The sequence below is a fragment of the Solanum verrucosum genome, unplaced genomic scaffold (assembly GCF_900185275.1).
Source record: "Solanum verrucosum unplaced genomic scaffold, falcon-dt-bn FXZP01000307.1, whole genome shotgun sequence".
Taxonomy (NCBI): domain Eukaryota; kingdom Viridiplantae; phylum Streptophyta; class Magnoliopsida; order Solanales; family Solanaceae; genus Solanum; species Solanum verrucosum.
In genome coordinates this window covers 1434474-1459090 of record NW_026020264.1, presented here as the reverse complement: position 1 = coordinate 1459090, position 24617 = coordinate 1434474, and the positions used below count along the sequence as shown (strand labels likewise).

At 34.9% G+C, this 24617-nt stretch overlaps 2 protein-coding genes across 2 annotated transcripts; both read left to right on the top strand.

The window, feature by feature from the left end:
• The first annotated feature begins 1936 nt into the window (after positions 1–1936).
• LOC125833771 (histone H3.2) lies at positions 1937–2520 on the top strand. Its single transcript, XM_049512956.1, has one exon. The coding sequence runs from the start codon at positions 1963–1965 to the stop codon at positions 2371–2373; it is 411 nt and encodes a 136-aa protein (XP_049368913.1). The 5' UTR covers positions 1937–1962; the 3' UTR covers positions 2374–2520.
• Positions 2521–18082: 15562 nt separating this feature from the next.
• On the top strand, positions 18083–24565 carry LOC125833770 (protein EMSY-LIKE 3-like). The gene is made up of 10 exons (XM_049512955.1): positions 18083–18450; positions 19217–19431; positions 19517–19626; positions 19731–19983; positions 20084–20287; positions 20373–20441; positions 21614–21853; positions 21936–22004; positions 22085–22148; positions 24211–24565. Exons 1-10 carry the CDS (start codon positions 18423–18425, stop codon positions 24243–24245), a joined length of 1287 nt encoding a protein of 428 aa, XP_049368912.1. The 5' UTR covers positions 18083–18422; the 3' UTR covers positions 24246–24565.
• Positions 24566–24617: the final 52 nt, after the last annotated feature.

Sequence of the window (24617 nt, the reverse complement as noted above, 5' to 3'; positions counted from 1 at the left end):
TGACTTTGTTAGAAAGAGTTGTACTCCTAATGAGTTAGGAGACTTTCCAGCGCTGGAAAACACACACAAAAAAAAAAAAAGTAAATGAAGAAGCTAATCGAGCGTAAAATTACTTTATATAGAATTTAAAGTTGGAATTGGACTTGTAGTTGACCATACTTTTAAAAAGAATATTTAAAATTTAAATGCATTTTTTAAAAAGAAAATATGGTTTATACATAATTCCATAAATAAAATCCAATATACGAGCTACTACATATCATATGAATATTTTTTCACTTACATGGAATTTTTGAAGATGCGTTTGGTTATAGTTTTTACAAATAATATTTGATTGTTTGAGTGTACATTTCCCAAAAAAAACATGAAATATAATTCAAATGTGATAATATTTTGTAAAAATAATAAATTTGAAAAAGAAAAATATAGTGAAAGTGAAAAAATGAATTTGTAATTTTCCTGGCCAACAACTGATTTTTCAAATATATGTGTTTTCAAACTAATAAATGATAGTTTATGTATCAAATTCACACTTTCAATAGTTTAAATATAAAACTCAATAAAATGTGATAGTTTAGGTGTGTTTTTGACACCTATCTCTTATAAAATTTGAGAAAAAAATTGTGTAGAAAATATAATGATAAATGTTTTGTTTATTTAATGTGGATGTCATTGTAATAGTTGAGAAATAGAATAATGTTTAGTTAATTGTAGCATCTTTTCTTACGTGATTATCTAATTTGTTGACTTATTTATATCTTAGTAATTGTCATGAACCCATATTACTATTTTGACATTTATCTTTTTTATTCTCTGCAGATTATTGAATACTCTAAAGTCTATCAAAAAGTCAAACTTTTCGCATTATGCAGAAACTATTGTTGTGTGTTTATAAAAAAGATCAATTTTATCTTTTGGTGTATTCTTTAAATTTCAAGCACTGCAATGAATCAATATTATTTTAATATTGTTATATCAAGTTATCAAAATCGACGCAATTATTTCAATATCATTATATGAACCTTTAAATTTTTTGAGACATATTTTATTATTCGTACTTTATATTATATTTTTTCATTGAAAATTTTCATTGTTTAACATACTTACTTCATAAGGTTTGTGTATATATATCTTCTCATGACTTCACTTGTAGGAGTATATTGAGTAAATTTATTTATGACAACTTAAAAAAATAAGGCATCTCTGTGAAGTTTGGCTTTAGGCCTCCAAGCTTATTGAAACGGCACTGTCATTGTCCTCGGGATTCAACCCGAATCATAAAAATCTATTGTATTTAATCTTATTTTACGAAAAATTATCTTCACAACTTGAACTCAAACCCTCCTAATTACATAACACTAACTTTATCGTTACCCAAAATCCCCCTCCTTTGGATGCATTTATTCCTCCCCAAAGTTACATGGCAACAACAAGGAATTAATGAACTAGTGTCGTACAGGAACTTTTTCATACCAAAATATCACAAGGTTAAAAATTAAAAATAAAAATAAAAATAAAAATAAAATTTGCACCGTTTTTTGTCAGTATATTACTTTTTGACTCTTTTTACGTAAATAAAAATATAGTTATATTTGTTATATAAAATTAATTATTTGAATATATATACTATATTCTATATAGTTGAAACTTGAAAGTATCGTTTATCACTAATCAGTTGTCCCAAAATAAAGGTAAAAATGAAAACCCACGTGGCAAATATCTATTTGTTAATAGAGTAGCACGCGGATTGGTATCCTAGCAAACATTTGCTTGTGAGATATCAACCGTTTACACCAAATCTTTATAATCCAACGGCTATTATTCACTTCCAATTTCACAGCCCAAAATTTCAAATTCCCTCCTATTTCACTCCTATATAATATCTCTCAAATTCACCATTGCTACACAATCAAAGCATTTTTCAATATACCATTTTTTACTTCATTTTAGCATACAATTGATATGGCTCGTACCAAGCAAACTGCCCGTAAATCAACTGGTGGAAAGGCTCCAAGGAAGCAGCTAGCCACAAAGGCTGCCAGAAAGTCAGCTCCGGCCACCGGAGGAGTGAAGAAACCTCATCGTTTCAGGCCAGGAACTGTGGCTCTAAGAGAAATCAGGAAATACCAGAAGTCTACCGAGTTGTTGATCAGGAAGCTTCCATTTCAGAGGCTTGTGAGGGAAATTGCTCAGGATTTTAAAACAGATCTGAGGTTTCAGAGCAGTGCTGTGGCTGCTCTACAAGAGGCTGCTGAGGCCTACCTTGTTGGGCTCTTCGAAGATACCAATCTCTGTGCAATCCATGCCAAGAGGGTAACTATCATGCCCAAGGATATTCAGCTTGCTAGAAGGATTCGTGGAGAAAGGGCTTAGGAATCTTTGTTGAATGTTAGGATTGATTACGTAAATCAAATGACTTGATATGTAAACCTTTGGTTTAGTACTATTCTGGAATCTGATTAATGAAATATGTAGTTCATTTTGTTTCAATTAAAGCTGCTGCTCATACTATGGTCTGGATTATTGTAATTTACATTCCCTTCTTTATTGCTTTCGCCTTTTGGTTGTGTAGAGTATACAGAGAATTTCTCTTCTGCACAAAGTTGCATTTGTTAAATTATTTGTTGCCTTGTATGCCTGCTATTGAGGTAATATATATATAAGCATTTAGATCTCAATTACTACAAGAAAGATTCAACTGGTGTGGACACATTTGTTAATACAATAAATGGAATAGTATATCATGTATGGAACCCCAATTCAACGACTTAATATTAGTACCTGTTTATTAGCATTATCATGGTTGAAACTCTGCAGATCCTTTACCTTTTTGAAATTGAACTTGATTTTGTTCTGGTTTGATATGACTTCAAACATGGTGCTGCAGATGTTGCATTTAAACTGAGACTAAGCTATTCTTTTTCAGATTTCATCTCCAGCGAACACAAGGATGCCAAGTTTACAGTTTTTACGATCAGAAAGCCCTTTCTGATTGTTTGTTGCTTAAATAGGTCATCAATTTTCTTCAGAGATAGAAAGAGTTGTTTGGCTTTGCTGAATGATATTGATATTATGCCAAAAGAAAAGAAGTGATGGAACCAGTCAACTTAACCTATTAGGATAAGTAGTGTTGCAGTCATATATATACTTGCTACAAATCTTCAAAATTCACCTGATCTAAACACCTATATGTATGCATTTACAAGATTTGTAAATTGTGTAGCTTTCTGTATGTTCAAGATTGGAACTTTTAAACTCAGGCAGGTGAGCAAATGGTGAGACCAGAGACTCCAATACCATCCTGATTGCATAAGTACCAGTGTAAGGGAGAGTGTGACTAAACCATGAGTTCAGCTAAGACGATAATTTACAAATAACTAAGTTCTGAATCATCAAAAAGATTTAAGACTCGGATTAAAAGATAATTTACCTTGGGACATGCCCTCAAAGTAAGATCTTCATCCACAGGAAAGTTCAACCATATTGTGCTATGGAAGTATGCCTGGTTTTTTCTTATGATCAGGAATCTTAATGGTGCTGAACTATTTGGACACATAGGAGCCAACTTTTGTGAGCTTTTAGTTCTGGTAATCCAGGTTAGGGAATGCACAAACTCCACTAACCACAGTTAGGGATAGAAAATTTGATCTAAACTTTGTAAATGGTTATGCATCTCCTTGAGCTTATAATATTTCCCAAATTTGAAACCAATTTGCTCGCAGAGGTATGAAATCTACTTCTAGTTATTTAAGTACTAAATACTAATAAAAATAAACAAAGGGAGACATGCTAAATCATGAGAGGTTTCAACTCTCAGCCTCACCTGTAATTGCAACTACATGAACTTACTAATAGCAAGAATAAAAAGCTATGATATTTTTTAATAGGATAAAGACAATAATAAAGCAACTCTGAGTTCCCTGAGAAAAAAGGATGATACTTTAAAATGCAAAGTAATGCACTTATTCAAATGAAAGAGGGCAAACGACCCCTTTGGAGCCCAAATACTAATGAGGAATCACATCAAAGCCAAATATGAGAAGGGAATGTGGGAATGAATACTTGATTGATCCTTCGAGCTAATTTTATGAATGTAATTTTTCTATTTCAGAGTAAAAGATCATTCATATATAGAAAGGGCATACCCCACACTAAATTAAGAAATGAAGTGAATGATGATACTCTCCAAAATTACAAGACAAAAAGTAAGAACAAAAATTCTGGTGAGAAATTTACAACAACTTGAACCATCATAATCTCAAAACCTTTTCCTATTCCAACAACACTTGGGAGCACGAGGGTCATTAGCAGATTTAGGCATTTGATGAAAGTATCCGTCTCTTGGCTTCCCTTTGTTCTGCTAACCTTCCCTCAAATTTCCTCTTGCTTGATTCAAATTTCTTCTTCATATCACTGTCACTTTGTGTTTCTCTTTGTATTGGTCCTGCAACTGCAGAGCTTGTTAGGATCGAAATAAGCAGGTGTAATGCGAAAGCTAGCAAAGCAAACCTCGAAAGACCACGAGTAAGAAGACAAACGAGAAACACATCAAAAGAGACAGATTTAACGTGGTTCGGTCAATCGACCTACGTCCACAAAGGAGATGAGCAATCCACTATAAATATGAGAGTACAAAATATAGAGAGAAACAACCTCAACCAATTCACTCGGAATACAAGGAGGTACACAAAATTCTCCTCCATAACCACGACTCTCAAAACCCTAGGACTACATTGTGAATGCTAATTAAGTTAGAAGGAACAAGTCTATATTTATAGAGTCCTAAAACCTTTCCTACAAGAAAAGGACTAGTTAAAATATTAAAACCTTTTCATAAAAGGAAAACTTATTTATGGTAAGAAATCAGGGCAAATAACCCCAACAAATCTCCCCCTTGGCCTGAATTTCTGACAAAATAAATTTGTCCACCTTCTTCACATAATCTTTAGGATCTTGCATCTCTTCTCCATAATCTCCTCAATCAAATCTATGTCTCGACACAGAGAACCTCTCTGAAACAATTTCTCCAACAAAATCTTCATTACTGTCAAAAAGGTTGCGACTAGAACTACACCCACCAAGATGAACACCCATCTCTAACATGGTTCCATCATTGAACCATGACTCTGATACCACTTGTTAGGACCGAAATAAGCAGGTGTAATGCGGAAACTAGCAAAGCAAACCTCGAAAGACCACGAGTAAGAAGACAAACGAGAAACACATCAAAAGAGACAGATTTAACGTGGTTCGGTCAATCGACTTACGTCCACAAAGGAGATGAGCAATCCGCTATAAATATGAGAGTACAAAATATAGAGAGAAACAACCTCAACCAATTCACTCGGAATACAAGGAGGTACACAAAATTCTCTTCCATAACCACGACTCTCAAAACCCTAGGACTACATTGTGAATGCTAATTAAGTTAGAAGGAACAAGCCTATATTTATAGAGTCCTAAAACCTTTCCTACAAGAAAAGGACTAGTTAAAATATTAAAACCTTTTCATAAAAGGAAAACTTATTTATGGTAAGAAATCAGGGCAAATAACCCCAACTATGTGGAGGAGACCGCCATCCCGGCGATCATGCAACAATTCTCAAACTTCCCTCTTGGCAAAGCTTTAGTCATCATGTCGGAACCATTATCATTGGTATGGATCTTTTCAAGTTCAAACAACTTAGAATCCAACACATCTCGAATCCAATGATACCTCATATCAATGTGTTTAGACCGACCATGAAATGTAGAATTCTTGCCAAGATGAATAGCACTTTGACTGTTGCAATAAAGCACATACCTCTCTTGAGCACAACCAAGTTCTCCCAAAAATCTCTTCATCCAGATGAACTTTTTGCAAGCTTCAACAGCAGCAATAAGCTCAGCCTCTGTAGTAGATAAAGCAACACATTTTTGCAACCTAGATTGCCAAGACACAGCCTCCCCTGCAAAAGTAATCAAGTAGCCTGAAGTAGACTTACGAGTATCAACATCACCAGCCATGTCTGAATCAGTGTAACCACAAAGAATAGGCTTCCCTGTACCAAAACACAAACTCAAACTAGAAGTGCCACAAAGATATTTCATAATCCATTTAACAGCATTCCAATGCTCTCTTCCCGGATTAGAAAGAAAACGGCTAACAATACTAACAGCATGAGCAATATCTGGTCTTGTACACACTATCGCATACATCAAACTACCAACAGCTGAAGCATAAGGAACTTTCTTCATATCTTCCTTCTCACCATCATTGGAAGGACAATGTCTAGTACTCAATTTGAAGTGCATAGCTAAAGGTGTATTGACAACCTTAGCTTTGTCCATGTTAAATCTACGAAGTACTTTCTGAATATACTTCTCTTGTGACAACCACAACTTCTTGGCATCTCTATCACGGACAATCTGCATGCCAAGAATCTGCCTTGCTGGTCCCAAGTCTTTCATAGCAAAAGACTTATTCAACTCTTGCTTCAACTCTTTAATCCTGCAAGCATTATGACCAACAACAAGCATGTCATCAACATAAAGCAAAACGATAATAAAGTCACCATAAGAGAATTTTTGCACAAAAACACAATTGTCTGAAGAAGTCTTCTTGAAGCCCTGCTGACTCATAAAAGAACCAAACTTCCTATACCATTGCCTGAGAGCTTGTTTTAAACCATACAAGCTCTTCTTCAATTTGCAAACATACTTCTCTTTTCCCTTGACTTCAAAGCCTTCCGACTGCTCCATATAAATTTCTTCATCCAAGTCACCATGGAGAAAAGCAGTTTTAACATCCATTTGTTCAACCTCTAAGTCCAGACTTGCAACCAAGCCTAGAACCACACGGATGGATGACATCTTCACAACTGGAGAGAATATCTCATCAAAATCAATCCCTTTTTTCTGGCTAAAACCCTTCACAACTAATCTAGCCTTGTACCGTGGAACTGGGTTACCATCTTCATGTTTCACCCGGAAAACCCATCTGTTTTTCAAAGCTTTTCGATCTTTAGGTAACATAACCAAATCGAAGGTATGATTATCATGTAGAGACTTTATTTCATCCTCCATAGCATCAAACCACTTTTCTTTTTCTTCACTTTCCATGGCCTCATCAAGACTCTCTGGTTCTCCCCCATCAGTCAAGAGTACATACTCATTGGAAGAATAACGAGATGAAGGTATTTTCTTTCTAGTAGATCTTCTGAGAGAACTCTCTGGAGCATCAATAATAGTTGGTTGCAGACCAACCACATCGTCTTGCACTGGAGCATCAGCGACATACTGGTCATTCTGAATATGATCACCATCTTCAATATCAACTTGATTTTCATGAAGATTTTCACCTGGTGGAATAGTCAAAGGCACTGGATCAACATCAACTAGGTTGTCACTACTCTTAGAATCAACTTTCTCAACTTTGTCAAGATCTTCAATTGTTTGGTCTTCAAAGAACACAACATCACGGCTTCTAACAAGTTTCTTCTCAACTGGATCAAAGAAACGATAGCCAAATTCATCTTGACCATAACCAACAAAGATACATTGCCTAGTTTTAACATCTAACTTTGACCTTTCATCCTTAGGAACATGCACAAAGGCTTTACACCCAAAAACTTTAAGATGATCATAAGAAACATTCTTACCAGACCAAACTATGTCAGGGACATCACCATTCAAAGCAACAGTAGGAGATAAATTGATAACATATGCAGCAATATTAAGTGTTTCTGCCCAAAAAGAATCTGGCAGCTTAGCATTTGAAAGCATACATCTAACTCTCTCAACAAGAGTTCTATTCATCCTCTCCGCCAAACCATTTAGTTGAGGAGTCTTTGGAGGAGTTTTCTGATGCCGAATACCCTGCTCTCTGCAATATCTATCAAAGGGGCCAATATACTCACCATCATTATCAGAACGAATGCATTTCAATTTCTTCCCTGTTTGTCTCTCAACCAAGGCCTGAAAACTCTTGAACACATCAAGTACCTGATCCTTGGACTTCAAAGAGAATACCCAGAGTTTGCGTGAATAATCATCAATAAAAGTCACAAAATAAAGTGCACCACCATGAGACCTTGCCTTAAAAGGACCACACAAATCAGAATGTACCAACTCCAGCAAATTAAGCTTTCTTGAAGGCGGATGACTTTGAAAAGAAACTCTCTTTTGTTTACCTGCTAAGCAATGAACACACTTGTTCAACTTTGCTTGTTTTACTCCAGAAAGCAAATTCTTCTTAGCCAAATTGTTCATCTCCTTCTCGCTCATATGACTCAGTCTTCTATGCCATAACAATGATGAAGTATCATTCTCCACCAAATTTATTGAGCCTCTAAAAGTGGAGCCCTGAAAAACATACAAGTTAGACAACTTATCACCACGGGCTACAATCATCGAACCTTTAGTAAGCTTCCACTGGTCAGCACCAAGGGTATTAACATAACCCTCATCATCAAGGTATCCCACAGAAATCAAATTAAAGCGAACATCTGGAGCATGTTTGACATTATTGAGAACTAGTTTGGAACCATTGTTACTTTCCAAACAAACTGTCCCAATACCAAGAACTGCAACCTCATGATTATTACCTATTTTCAACATCCCAAAATTACCTGAAGTATAAGAAGAAAATAATTCCTTCTTGGGTGTGACATGAGAAGTAGCACCAGAATCCACAAACCAGCTAGACTCATCACGAACAAGATTGACGGCATTTTCATCACAAGAAACAAGAAGATCATCATTAGCAACAACAGCAACACGATTTTCATTGTCACCTTCTTTCTTTTGTTGTCTCATATCTCTCTTATACTTAAAACAAAATTTCTTGATATGCCCATTCTTGTGGCAATAGTCACATGTAACATTCGTGTATTTAGACTTTGACTTACCTCTACTTTTATCTCTGTCACTCTGACCTCTGAACTTGTTTCTCCCCCTATCTTCAGTAACCAAAACATCAAAGTGTGAAGTAGAAGAAGTTGAGCCTTGAGATCTTCTTCTCATCTCTTCATTCAAGACACCACTCTTAGCATATTCCATGGTCACAACACCACTGGGAGCAGAATTAGCAAAGAAACTCGAAGAGTTTCAAAAGAGTCTGACAGAGTATTAAGAAGCCATAGTCCCTGTATTTCTTCATCGAATTTTACATTCATTCCAGATAGCTGGTCAAGAACACCCTGAAAATCATTAATATGATAAAAAATAGGAGTGCCCTCTTTATACCTGATATTCATCAATTGTTTCAATAGAAACAACTTATTGTTGCCAGTCTTCGAAGCATATAGCGTCTCGAGCTTGTCCCACAAACTTCTGGCATGTGTCTCATTCACAATGTGATTTCGAACATTATCTTCAACCCATTGTCTAATATAGCCACAAACCTGCAAGTGCTCAAATTCTCATTCTTCATCCGTCATGGATTGGGGTTTATTAGAGGTAAACACAGGTAAATGCATTTTCTTAACAAATAGAAGATCTTTCATCTTGCCTCTCCAAATATGATAGTTACTACCATTCAAACAAACCATCTTGCTCATATTTGCCTCCATAATCCAAATCAATAATGAACAACAACCAAGGCTCTGATACCACTTTGTTGGGAAAGACAAGACACTAACAAGAATGTCAGACAAGATAGCAGCGGAATAATATTCAAATCTAAACTTTCCCTTTCAATTTGAACCAAGAGAAGACAAACCAAATCAAGCAATATGAAGAATGGACAACAAGTATATCAATCAAACTAAAGCAACAAGATAAGAATAACCCAATCACACAAGACACAACGATTTACGTGTAAAACCCTTCGATGTGAAGAGTAAAAAACCACAGGACCAAAAGCTCCACTATAAACACCAAGAGTTACAAAATTGTTCTCCAAAATTGGCCACAAAACAAGTGCCAAACAACGAGTAACAACAAATCAAGATTGCACCAAAACTAGAGAATTAAAGAAGAGATTTCACCCAAAAAACGCGGTACTGTTCACGCCCCAAAATCAGAAGCTACAGACCTACAAATCCGATCTCCACCGTTGAATTTCAAGAACCAGATGCTGAAAACTCCCAGTTCAAATTTGAGCACGATCCAACGGTTAACAAAGCGGAAAACTCTGTCTGAAGCGGACTGCCTGAGCAGAAAATTTCCAGAAGCGAAAACGGGATTTTTTCTCTTTTTCTCTCAAACTCTCTTGATTTTTCTCTCTTGTGTTTCTGAAAATAAGACCAAATAAGCCTTATATATGCCACATAATATTTTGGGTTATGGGCTAAAGTGGGCTAGTCCTAATAAGACTTTTATTTATCCACATAGGAAGGGAAAAAAGATCCTAAACCTAACAGAGCTTTGTGACGTTTTCTGCATTGGTCTTGTACTTGAACTGCGGTTGCTTTGTTTTGGATGAGGAGGAGGAGCAACTTGTACATTCATGCTCTTTGTTGAACTAGTGATGCACTCTTTTCTCCTGCATTGGGTAGGGGTCTGTTGTGCTCCTCCTTCTCTCTTCTTTTCTGTGTCACTCTCCATCTTCTTGAATTCTTTGTGGTTCTGTTTCTACAGTTGGTTCTTCAACTCCGTGCCGCTTTCCGTCAATGTTGTAATTGCATTGCAATTGTTCTGTTTCTTCATAGGAGTAACTTGTACCGTCTTCTTGATCAAGGGCTTCTTGCTTTGGACAGTAATCTGCTGCTGTGTATTGATTACTTCTTTCTCTGTCAGATTCTTCAATGTAAGTCACGTTATCCTCATCACCAACATTGTCCTCGATAGCCTCTTCATCATCATCATCATCATCAATTGATGTTAGTGAGCGATTCATTAGGAACTTGATTATCCTGGCTTTGTGCTTTTCGAACTGTGGCTGATACTTGAATGCACCAACGCGGAGAGCTAATTCGATCAAGTTGAATATATCATCGAGCTGCTTCTTGATCTTGTAACAACTCATGAAAACTTTTTCGATATCCATTCTTCCAACAATTATGAAAAATAAAGTACTAATTTGTTAAAAAGTCTGAGAACTTTAATTCATCAAACCCCTCTTATAAACTACTTTTTAGAAACTGTTTTCCTTTTCCAATATGTTTTTTAGAAACTTTTTTTTATGCCGATGTCGCTTAGTACAAAATAAACCTTTTCAACGACGGCAATGAAATTAATTGCCCTTTTTTTTTTAAACGTAAAGAAAAAATATATATTTTCACCACATATCTATTACTTCATACATAGTCACATAGTGTCATAGATAAAATCTCATTTATGAATACTATTATTTTTATAAGGGAAAAGGGTCTAATATATCCCTCAACTTTGCCATTTAGAGTTGATATGCCCTCGTTATGATAGTGGCTCATATATACCCTTACCGCTATACAAACGGCTCACATATACCCCTACCGTTACAAAATGAGCTCACATATACGCTTAATTTAACGGAAGTGAAAAAAATAGTTATAAATTTATGTTTTTGACTTTTAAATTTTAAAAAAATCATATAAGGGTATATATGATCCTTCTAGAGAATTTCAAGGTATATTTTAATCTTTTTTATACATAAATTATTTTTTGACGTCTTTGATTATCATTTTTTGAGTTTCTTATTCTTATTTTATTTTTTTCTTTCATTCGTTAGTGTAAAGAGAAAATTTTAGAACTAATTTTTTTGTGGCTATATTATAATTTAAAACTATTTTTTTTTACTATATTGTTATTTAGTTTTTGTATTGAAAAAAATTGGGTCATCTATAATAAAGTTTACAAGAAAATTAGTGAAATATAAATAAATTTGACCATCAAAATAATAACTTTAAATTAGTCGTTGAAACAAAAAAAGTCAAAAAAAAATTATGTGTGAGGAGGATTAAATATACCCATATGGGATTATATTTTTAAAAAATATTAATAATTAAAATATTAAATTAAAATTATTTTTTTCACTTCCGTTAGAGGAAAAGGGTATATGTGAGTCATTTGTATAGCAATAGGGGCATATATGAGCCACTTTCATAATGAGGGGTATATCAGCTCTAATTGATAAAGTTGAGGGGTATATCAGACCCTTTTTATTTATGAAAGAAAACAAAACAAACAAAAAGAATTATGAACATGTATGTTTTTCTATTCCCCGTCATGACTTTGTCTTTTGATTTTATTTTTGTGTATAATTAATAATCGAATCATGCCAAATCAAAATCGATCAACCAAATAGATAAATGTATAATATATTTAATTTGGTTGTAATAATTTAAAAATCGATAAATTGATTTGATTTTAGTTTTGGGATAATAATCGACCCAAATATCTATTTTCTTCCCAATAATTTGCTAGTTATCTATCAAGATTAAGGGTGTGTTTGGTATGAAGGAAAATGTTTTCCTAGAAAATATTTTCTTGGAAAACAAGTGGATTTCTAACTTATTCTCTCATGTTTGGTTGGTTAGTGTAAAAAATAATAATTAATGTTTGGTTGGTGAATGAAAAATATTTTCAGAAAACATCTTTTATTTTTTGTTAGAGACTAAAAAATACTCTTTAGGATAATAGTTTATATCCAAAAATCAACCACGATAATTGATCTAGGACCCGACCCCGACACCCAAATTAGGACAAGACCCCGAAGACCGTTCCAAAATCCGACCCAGGAAAACTATTTTTTCACATAAATTTTTTTGAAAGGGCCGCACGGGGACGGGGGGGAGCATAAAAAATGAAAATTTGTAAAAATTGAAACCTTTTCTTTATTTTATTTTTTTGATGGGGATGGTTTGGGTGGGTAGGGGGGTTGGCGTAAAAAATGATTTTTTTTTTTTAATTTCTAAAAATTGTTTTTGACGGAAATTGCCTGGGTGGGGGTAGGGGGTGGCGTAATTTTTTTTATTTTTTTAAAATTTGAAATATTTTTCAAAAATAATTTTCTTAAAAAAAATTACGGGGTGGCGAGGGGAGGGGGGTGGCATAAAATTTTTAAAAAAATTTGAAATATTTTTCAAAATCTTTTTTTTTTTTTTTTGGGGGGGGGGGGGGAGGGGTAAGGAGTAGGGGTGGTAAAGGTAGGGTGAGGTAAAAAGAATCTTAAAGTTTGAAACATTTTTTAAAAATAATTTTTAATACGGGTATGGGTAGGGTAAGAAAAAAAAATTAAAGGATGAAGTAGAGTTTTGAAAAATGTTTTTCTTAACTTTGGAAGGGGAGACGTTTTCCTTAAATTTGAGGAAAATGAGTTGATTTAAAAAACATTTTCCGAACATTTAAACCAACCAAACATGAAAAAATTGAAAAATATTTTCCTCCATACCAAACACACCCTAAAAAAACTCACATGCTTTCAATAGACCTAAAATTGTTATTGGTATCTTCTGAATAATTGAAATGCCTAAAACATAAGTAAATAGAGTAATTTTGTGCCTATCCAAGATTAGCAGATGGTGAGATTCAGATCTAAATACCATATTTATTACATACATTAGCGTAAGAAAAACATTAGTAAACCAAGAGTTTGATTAAGATGATAAAAGACAATAATGAAATCCTAAGTTGTATATAAAAGAACATGCATGAGTACAACATTATTTGTGAAATTGAAACTATATTATTTAAATAATTGAGATAATTTACGTATAGGAAATTCAAGATCAAATTAAAAATTCAATCAATTTGAATGATACTGCTTTCCATGGTTTATTATATAAGAAGAAAGATTTCAGTATAAAATTTATAGCTAAATCAGGAGAATATCAAAATTTATTTCTATCCCAACAGTGTCTTCTGGGAGCACGAGAATCATTAACAGGTTTAGGCATATCTTGGAAGTCCACCATTACAGTCCTTCTCTTGATTTTCCTTTGCTCTGCTAATCTTTCTTTTAATTTCCGCTTGCTTGATTGAAACTTCAACTCCATATTTTTGATGTTTTGTGTTTCTTTTTGCATTGGTCTCACAACTGCAGAGCTTTGTGTTGTTTTGTGCATTGTTCTTGTAATTGATCTGTAACTGCTCTGTTTCTGTGGTGAACAATCATAAAGAAGTTTTTTATGAGGAGAAACTTCTACAATTTTCTTGATGGACAACTTAATCTTCATTGTTGGTTTCTGATTTGTAGGTGAAGTAATTTTATGCGGTCCTACACTACTCTTTTTTTGTTTCTCAGACTCTTCTTTTTTGATCATTTTATCTTCATCACCAACATTGTCATCTTCATCAAGGATCAAGTCATCATAGTCTCCGAAGTGCATTATCATGTTGACAATCTTATTTTTGCGCTTCTCAAACTGCACGGGATATTTCTTTGCACCAACTTGGAGAGCAGCTTCGATCAAGTCAAAAATATCAGTTGGCTTCTTCTCTATGAAGAAACAACTCATAAACACTCTTTCGATTTCCATTCTTCTTACACTACTCGAACGAGAATAAAACAGATGAATAATTATGAAATTTTAGAATCAAGAACAACAGTGTGTGTGATGAATGTTTAGTGAGGGCCTTTGCTCTCTTATATAGAAAACTTTTTCCCGCAGAGTCCAATCATATCTACTAAATCCCTACCAGTGTATCTATTCATAGATACACTAATGAATGTATTAGAACATATTTTAATACTAAATACATATGATTTTGATACCATATATTTTGTGCACAAAATACTAAGGGCATGTTTGGAAAGTCACTTAATAATGATTTGGTGTAATTACGCTGTCTGACATGTTTAGTTGACCAGATTCAGCAGGTAATTGAGTGTAATTGACAGGAGGTAATTAGACTCTTTAATTATTAGGGAGGGTTGTGATTGTTGGTAATTACTTATTTTTTTGTTTTAATTTATTATAGTTATATTATTTTAAATTATTTTTTATTTTTGTTATTCTAAAATTATATTTATTATTTTATATATATTATTTATATATTCATTTCCTTTTATTCTCAACCTTTACTTTTTGTAATTGTTTGGTTACACAAGTGTAATCATAAGGTTATATTGAATTTTTAAAAAAAAATTATATTAGACAAATAAGGACCTTTATAAATAATATTAAATTAAATATTTAAGATATATATTGTCTCTTGAAAATATATTAATTAATAAACATATGTTTCTAACTAATATCATAAAAAATAATTGATTTAATTTTTCAATTTAGTATATTTTAATTAAATTAATCATAAAAATTAAAAGTACATAATTTCTATGAACATCATGAAAGGTAGGTTTGACAAAAAAGATTAATATTATAAATACAATATCATAAAATTATAAAAACATTTGATAAAAAGATAATCTCAAGTTTAACTTATAAAGCATAGCTTGTAATGTAAAATATCGAGCCAATAGCATGGAATCACATGAAGTAAAAGTTGAGAATAAGAAGGAAATGAAATATAAATAATATATAAACAATATTTTTAGAAAATATTAGAATAATAAAAAAAAATCAAAAACAATTTAATATAATAAAATTGAAAATACATTAAAACAAAATAAAAGGAAGAAATTAAAAAGTAATCAGTAATTACACCATGTAATTATCAGAACACACACACACACCCCCCCCCCCTCCGAATTGGAGGATGTAATTACACCCTGCCAATTACACTCAATTACATGTTGACCAGGTAATTACATGTCCAACCAAACAAGACAGACAATATAATTATACCAATTACACCAAAACCAATTATCAGGGTGGACTTTCCAAACAGGCCCTATAAAATTAGTTGGTGTACACAGATAGAAAGTTGGAGATGTAAAGTATTTCCTTTCAAAATTAAAATTAAAAATCTAGCATATTTATAATATCTTTACTTTTAAGGAAATTTTCTAAAGAACATATTTACAATATATTAGTAAGAATAAAATAAATTAGGTATATTAATAATAAATAGGTTAAAAAATTATTACAATTTAAGTATTATGAAAAACACGAAGAGAAGTTTCTGAAATTATACCATAAAAAAATTGTTAATATTTACAGTCACGACCCAACCCACCGGGCCATGCGGGCACCTACTCTAACACCTAAGTAGGAGAACCCTCGATTTCCAAACGTATTTTAAAAAATGCGGAAAATTAAGAAAACTGTAGATAAAAGGATATTCATGGAATTTTTATAAAATAAAGAGTTGTTAAAACATCCAACGCAAAAATATAAATAAACAACACCCTAGAGATCTAGTCTAAACAGGTACAAGAGCTTCTAAGATTGCATCGTAATAACCAAAATAACAAATAACGCAGCTCCCACTACATGGAAGGAAAAATAGGAGATGTTGGAGATTGTCTTCACCCATGAAACATCACTAACCCTGCAACCAGACTATGCCAAAAAGGCATAGCAAGACTAGTATCAGTACAAACCACACGTACTGGTAGACATCATCGGTCAACCCGATACCCACTGTATAATATAAGAAATCGACTAGCAGGAAACATGCAATAAGACTGCTCATTCCTCCACCTTTATATCCTTCTGCCCTTACCATTTCTGAATACTTTAAAATATACTAGTACACTTGACTCTAACCCCTTACTCGCTCAGTTCTTGATCATAGCTTAACCATTCTATCACTTAAAGGAGTTTTCGGATGTAACCACTACCAACCCGGCCAACCACTCACGACATACCGTTACTTCTTCCATATCACTACTCAACCCTTGACCCCATAGTACATCCTATCAAGGCTCGCTAACCATTTCAATACAAATCCCCTTCCAAGGTAAGACCTAGCTACTTAACATTTATGACACGAACACCTCCATACTTCTCAACTTTTATGAACACAAACAACCTCTCTAAAGTAATACATAGTAACACTTGGAACCTCAGTCTCCACTTACCATACCACATCCCGATTGGGTCTGACCATTCACAGTCCATTCAGTAACGACGAGATATATAACCAGTAAACACAATATAGTAACTACACATATGCAAAATGCATAATTCAATTATCATTCAGGAGCACCATACTAATTCCCAACATCCAGGACAAGTAGATCTGAATGTAATAATCACCAATGGTTCTCTCATGGAACCCACACTCAAGTGTGTCGGAACGTGACACCCGATCCAATATGTATGTGTCGGAACGTGACACTCGATCCAATATATGTGTCAGAACATGACACTCGATCCAATGTATGTGAAGAAACGTGACACCCGATCCAATGTATGTGTCGGAACGTGACACCTAATCCAGTCAACACAACCACAAGCACAATCACACCCATAATGACATTACTCATAGTCATACAATTAAGTATTAGGTTCATGACATGTAGTTATTCGTACATAATCATTCATTAGATTCAGTTCGCAACAGGTTCATGACATGTAATTATTCATACTTAGTCATTTCACCGAGTTCGATTCATAATATTTTATTCACATAAACGCATGCATACAATGAAGCCACTATCCGACATATATCACATAAACATGAAATAGAACCATCACCTACCCCTAGTTCACAGGACGGGGCTTCCCCCTACGGTACACATCTTACGTAACCACTAGGAATACAGGTACAACCATCATTTTTTCGGTACACGAAGGCCTACGCATGAGTCATATCGTCAAATAACAATATACTATGCAGTGAACACAAATTTAAGACTACTCAATTAATAAACCTAACCTACTTGGGCGCCAAGCAACTGCAGAGGAATTGTGGCTTCAATCCTGGCTTCCGAACGACGAGACGGTGAATTTTGGCCGGGAATCCTCAAGCTATCGCCAACCTTGCGCTAGAAATCTCTTCCTCCTTCCTCCACAAGCCTAGAGCAGCCTTTTGAGGGTTTCTGGGGATGATTCTCGCCTTTTTTTGGCACTTAGGGAATAATGAGAAAATAAGACCTCGCGTCATTTAAGTTCTGTCCCGATCATTCTGCTCTGATGCTCCTTGTCCCGCTGTAGCGGCATCTGTCCCGCTCTGGTGGAATGATGAGGTCCAGTTCTCCCGACATTTTGCCTTTTCTAAATAACGGCGGTTCGAATCGTTACAGTGAGTTGATGAGGAAGAACTCAAGTTATTTCTAAAGTCAATTTTGGTCAAAATAAAAGACATCATAAAAATTTCCAAATCCCGCGGATTCCAAACATTCCAGTAAACCAAATTCCATAGACCTATTTCACGTCCGTTTTCCCCTATGCTGATACGCCTTTGGTGATTCTCCTTCTCATCTTCGCCTTCAATTCTATCATAATCACACAATCCCCATTCGATTTCCTTTGTATCGTAAATCCTAACCCTAAAAATTCTCCAGAAAACCCACTCGGATTTTGGGTTTTGCTTAATTTTCTATATATTAACATAATTCGTTGTTTTTGGGGGCTTTAGTATTATTGTTTGTATCGGGTTTTCAAAGCACCCTTTGAAGCCTTGATTTGGTTTTTCTTCATCTGGGGGTTGTTTCACTTTGCAAGCTGGCTATGGACTACGAACCGTATGACAGCAGTGGTTAGTGTTTTCAAGATTGCATCTATTTTTCTTTAGTTTTGTGAAATTTGTAGCTTAATTAGGGTTCAGGGTTAGTGATATTAGCGTCTACATTGTGAAATTTTGGATCTTTTTGGATCCCACTTTTGTTAACTTGGAATTTTGAGCTGTTGGCAATTTGAGGTACTGGGTATGTTTTGTTTGAGGGTTTTCTCTTTTGCCTTTTTCTTTAGAATTATGGGGTTAAATTTTTCATGATTATGGGGGTTGGGTTCAATTTCTTGGTCTTTTTGGGTCTCCCTGAGCTATTTTGCAGTGAAGTTTAAACTGAGAATTATTGGGTTTTATTATGAAATAATGAAAATCTGCTTGCAAAGACTGTCAATTTTTTGTAGCAGAGCAAAGTGTAAAGTAGAGTTGGCAGTTAATCATCCTGTATGCAGCTTTGGGACAGTCTTCAAATGCTTGTAGGTCTGCCACAAGATCTTGATACTGAATAAAAGTTTAAATCTCATTTTAGACCTATAAAAGTTGTCACTTCAGCTGCAATTTTGCTTCTAGTTTTCTACTGAAAATGGAGAACTCTTTTGTTGGATTAAAATCCACAGTGCTCCTTGGTCCTTACTCCTTGGTAACCGTTCAAGTAATGTACTTTTTTCTCGTCTGTTTTTATGCCTTTGTTAATCACACAGTGCTGATATGGGTAATTGTCATACTGCGTTGTATTATACATACTCTAGGTGTACGTTGTACTTTGATTTTCTGAGAACCTGTTGGGTGATTGCAGGAACAGATGATGATCTTCCCCCATCACATCAAAATAGGATTCCAAGAGGTGGTGGCCGCATGAATGGAAATGGGAGATCTGCTGTAATGGCTTCTGTACCCTACCAAAGGATGTATGGTGAAACTGACATGGAGGCCCAAATTCACCAGCTTGAGCAAGAAGCATACAGTTCGGTTCTAAGAGCCTTTAAGGCTCAAGCTGATGCCATTTCTTGGGTACCTTTTGTCATACCATGAAATCTAATATGTGCATTTGCTTGATCAGGTTTAAATGACTGCTCAATGAATATATTTTATTCAGGAGAAAGAAAGTTTGATAACGGAGTTAAGAAAAGAGTTAAGATTGTCCAATGAAGAACATAGAGAACTTCTTGGTAGAGTTAATGCTGATGATGTCATCAGAAGAATAAGGTTAGCTCTCAGTCACTTTGTCCATCTTGAATTTGTTTAGTGAATCTCCGGTATTTTAGAGTTCGTCAAAGTTCTAAAGGCTAGCTTTTGATTATTGGTTTTAGGGAGTGGAGGCAATCAGGGGCTCATCAACCTGGTATGCTTGGCACTGGTCAAGCTATTCATGACCCATTACCCAGTCCTTCTGTCTCAGCTTCACGGAAGAAACAGAAGATAACTCCACCTTTACCGTCACAGTCCTTTGCTGGACCATCTCCTACTTTCCACCCACCTGCTCTGGCTGCTGCAAACCAGCCATCTTCATCTGCTGCCAAGAGAGGGCCCATGATGGGGCCTAAGGGCAAAAAAAGTAAATCTGTATGTCTGATGTTTTATGCTTTGTTCTGTGCAGTCCACCAGTGCATGGTTTAACTCTTCTCTTATTCTGAATATTTTCCTGTTGCACATCTATTCATAGGGCCAGATGATGCCTGGTGCATCTTCAATGAAAATGCAGTACCCGCCTTCTGGTCCATTTGGAAGAGGCCAACTCGATAATCGGGTTTCTGAATCTGCTAAAGCAGCATCAGTTGATTCATTGATTGGAAGGAAAGTAAGGACTAGATGGCCTGATGACAATAATTTTTATGAGGCAGTCATTACGGACTATAACAAAGCTGAGGTACACCTGATTTTATTGCTTGAAGCTTTACTTTTCTTTTTCTTTTCGTGGTTGAATGCATAAATCTTGTGATGCACATTTTCAGGGTAGACATGCTCTTGTTTATGACATGAGTACTGCAAATGAGACGTGGGAATGGGTCAATCTTTCAGAGGTAATGGATGCTATGTTCTGATGCCATGGAGCTTTGATTACCTTTTTTGCTGTCCTGCTGGAAAATTATGTTTCTTATTGGTTTATGAGGGTGGGTGTACCAAGAAAAATAGCTTTTATACTGTTCTGAACACTGCATGCTTTGTATTCCTTGGCTTGTGATGTGGCCAAGCATTCTATAAAGTATTCATTAGAAGTCTGCATTTATTATGGAACAGTTGCAAATAAATTCAAGGTATTTCTGTATAAAGTTCAGGATAATTCTAAATTTCCAATCTGTACCTTTTCCCTTGGAAAGAGGGCAAAAACCTGTGTAAGGATGACTTCACCTTATTTTTTCTTTAAGGTTAACTTCCCTGTTTTTTGATGGGCAACTATATGTGTTTTACATGGAACCTCTTTTCCATAAATGCTTTTATAGCTATAACTTTTTGATGCATACCAAGTCCAATATTTTACTGCATGTGCCTTTAAAGATACTTTATAAATGAAGTTCACACCGTGTATTTTGGGAGATTGCTGGTCCATTATCAAGTCTTCTGGAGTATGTACTTGCAGAAAAATTCCCCCATATAACAGAATGGGAACTAGAGGATCTAATATATCTAGGAAGAAGTGGAGAAACCAAGAACATTTTCCTTATGTCTAATATTTGACTTGTGTATGAGACTGAGTGTTCTGACATATAATATGTGGTGTATTTGATCTCAAGATGGATGACTATCAAGACTATCTGGTAGTTCAAGTCTTTAAATTAAATTTCTCTCTAAGGTGTGTCCTTAGGAAATTTCCTTTTCGTCATGCATATTTATCAGTTCAAGTCGTTATATTTGCTGCTTCTTCAATAAATAATTTTCGGAGTTACTCTAATGGAGTAGGAAAACTTTAAGAAGGTGTAGATGTTGGCTGAATGACTTGCTCTGTATATTGCAAGAACCTTTTCAAACTCATTATGCGGTCTGTTATTAGCATGATATCCATCTCATGTTTAGATAAGCCATAAAATACTTCTTTGGCACATGCATGGTCCAATGTGAAACGTTGGATAACCTACTCTATATATAGCTCATTATTCATTTTTTTCCTGTTATCCTTAGTTGCATCATTTGGTTATCAGTTGTCTTCTTTTAGTTTTCTTGAAAGCATCAGACTTATATATCTCTTCGCTGACAGATTTCTCCAGAAGATATTCAGTGGGACGGTGAAGATCCAGGAATTTCTCGTCATGGAAATTATGGTGGATCAGGCCGTGGTGTGAATAGGCCTGTAGGGCGTGATAGTGGTCCAGGTGCAGGGAGGGGAAGGGGGTTGGCTAAACCTCAGTCCAGAAAAGGCTTTCCACCGTCACAGAATGGAGGAAAGAAAGGATCTGATGATATCCAGTTACTTCACACAGACACACTGATTAAAGAGGTTAGTGCAGTAGTTTAATATCTATTGCGCATTTTGATGTTACACTTTCTATATTTGTTCATAAACTGGCAAATGTCATCAGGTGGAGAGGGTCTTTGGCGCCAGTCATCCTGATCCTTTGGAAGTCGAGAAGGCAAAAAAAGTGCTAAAGGTTAGAGGCATACTCACCTGTCAGTTATGCTTACTTCTAGCTCATTTGTGCCAAAGGAAATTAAGTATATTACTATGCAGGAGCATGAGCAAGCACTTCTGGAGGCCATCTCAAGGCTCGGAGAGATCTCTGATGGAGAGAGTGGTATGAATATCCCAAAGCATTCGTGCATTTTCTTTTTATTTTATCATCATGATTAGTGCATTTCGATTGGAGAATTTAACTCGATGTTCCTTCTCAACTTATCAAAAAAAAAAACACTCTATGATCCTTCTCAACGTCTGAGTTCCTATTAAGTCATAAAAGTTTACTTGTTTGGCTTAGGCTTATTTCAATTTGAGGTCAAATTCAATTTATGTCTAGAAGCATAATGTTAACTCCCATGATTTAAATCCAAGGCGTTTTTGAAAAAATTATCTTTCCAAGACAGAAAATAAAAAAAAAATATAATAGCTTGGTAGACCTTCTCCAATGCTTCTTCTTTCTACTTCCCTTTTACTTTATGTAGATTTTGGAATGATCTTTTTCTTGATACCTTTAATACCATAATTTGAGCTGGACTCTTTATGTTGTTAAGATAAGTGGCCTAAATTCAATACACGGACTTATGATTTCAGACAAGCATAACTTCAAGGACTTAAAGACGAGATCATTGTTTAGGAATATCAGTGTACTTCCAAAATTAGGGGCATTGTGCCATTTCCTTTCTTTTCTGAGAAAAGGTAGCATAGATTAATACTAGCACAAAGGTTGTGTTAAAGCCATATTTACAAGTCAAAACAAATGTGTCTACTCGTTCTATCGTACAAGGAGTCTATATTCTCAAGTAGAGGCTTACAGCCTCACACAGTTGTCATTTTGTTGTGACTAAAATGGATTGTCTTTTGTCTATGTTCTTGTATCCTTAGCCCTCAATACTTCTGACTTGCTGTACAGTTTCCCATTTGAATGATGTGGGACAAGTTCCCTTGCTGACAGTAATGACATAACTTATATCAAGTACTCCTATGCTTCTAAATTGTGTCCTTGGAGTGAATGAAAGTTGAAATATCCTGCCGGACATAGTTGTGCATTTTCTCTCTATGGTACTTGATATTTTCTTGTTGTTTCCTGTCAAATTGTTTCTTTAGAAAAATAAGTTTCACGTCAAGTTGTTTTTAATCATCATAGGAAGCTTAGTATGATATCTAACGTCATATCACTTCACTCCTCTAATTAGAGAAGATAAAGGGCTACATATTTTAAGAACAAATACGTACTGACATAGAAACATATTAATTTTTTTCAAGTTCAAGTTACAGCCGCTTTAATATTTACAAATTGACATAGAAACATATTAATTTTTTGGGATAACCGTGGTGTCCGGGCCATCTTGTTTGCACCTCGGCTAATTTCATAGGGTACATGCTACCTCCTACTAGCACAGAAATTGGGTAACTCTGTCCACTAAGACTTGGACAGATAGGAAAAGATCACCTAGTTTTGTTTGACTCCCGCTGGAATTTAAATCTAAGACCTCATGGTTTTCAACCCACTTCATTGTCCCGACGAAATAAAAATGACATGGAATTGAACATCTACACAAAAGCACATAAAGGCAAGATACTAATGTACAGGAATTATATAAATGTGAAACAGTTAAAGTTGAAGCCCAATGTGTTAGATGGTATTTAGTTGTGTTGAATACCATAACAGGAATTAGGTTCCAGTTGACAGTATTTATTACGTAAGTGGTTTTTTGGAGAATGAGAAGTGTAAGATGGAAGAGTAGGGAGTAAAAGGTTATCTCTGTATCATGTGGAATGCATGGATGAGGATTTAATTCGTCAACTTTAATTTATCTGTTGGCTTTTCTTAGTGAAGCATGAAAGCATGCGACTGCTGTGTGTTTCCACCAAGGTTACATGGAAAATAGTCTGTAATCACTAGCAAAGTGGATCCTGGAGTCCATCAGGTGTTGGAACACCTCTTACGTAATAGCCATGCTATTCTGATTGCAACTGATCAGGTTGTAATAAGTATACTTATAAAAGTACACTTGTAATTAAATATTATAACAACAATCATTGTGTATTGGGAAAAAAGAATGAAGACTAATGTGCTTTTATCTCTCAGCATCTGCTTTTTATCAACTTCAATGACCTACAAGTCACCTCCTACTGATCCCCATACTTCCGTTCCATATTGATCTGTGTTTCTGCTGCAGATGAACATTTCATGCAAGCAATAAACCGGGAATGACAGGGATACCATGATTGTAACTGAGTGGTATATAGAAGCTGTGGCATGAACCACTGAAATAACAGCTAAATGGAGCAAAGGGGGAATACATGTATTCTAGATGGGTTCATGAAACACAGAATGATTTTAGGTCAGTTGTATAATGCCATGTTGAAGGAAAACGTTTGCTAACGTTATATTATTGTATTCTAGTTTTTGTCTGCATAGTCCCTATTTGTAGTTGGATTATTGTTTCATCTAGTGGCAGTTTAGTACTCTTGTAAAATTAAACGTTAGCAATATGACGTGTGATCATGTAAAAAAGAAGGTTTTATTGTTGGCACTGGTGCTAGAACTGGGAAATTGAACAGCTTAATTATTCTTTAGTCGTTC

What these genes read in the sequence shown, in the direction of transcription:
- LOC125833771 (XM_049512956.1), top strand. Translation starts at nt 1,963, where the DNA reads ATGGCTCGTACCAAGCAAACTGCCCGTAAATCAACTGGTGGAAAGGCT.
- LOC125833770 (XM_049512955.1), top strand. Translation starts at nt 18,423, where the DNA reads ATGGACTACGAACCGTATGACAGCAGTG. An exon ending in AGGGCAAAAAAAGTAAATCT is followed by an intron (nt 19,984 to 20,083) that starts GTATGTCTGATG and finishes ATCTATTCATAG; the next exon opens with GGCCAGATGATGCCTGGTGC. An exon ending in CGGACTATAACAAAGCTGAG is followed by an intron (nt 20,288 to 20,372) that starts GTACACCTGATT and finishes GCACATTTTCAG; the next exon opens with GGTAGACATGCTCTTGTTTA.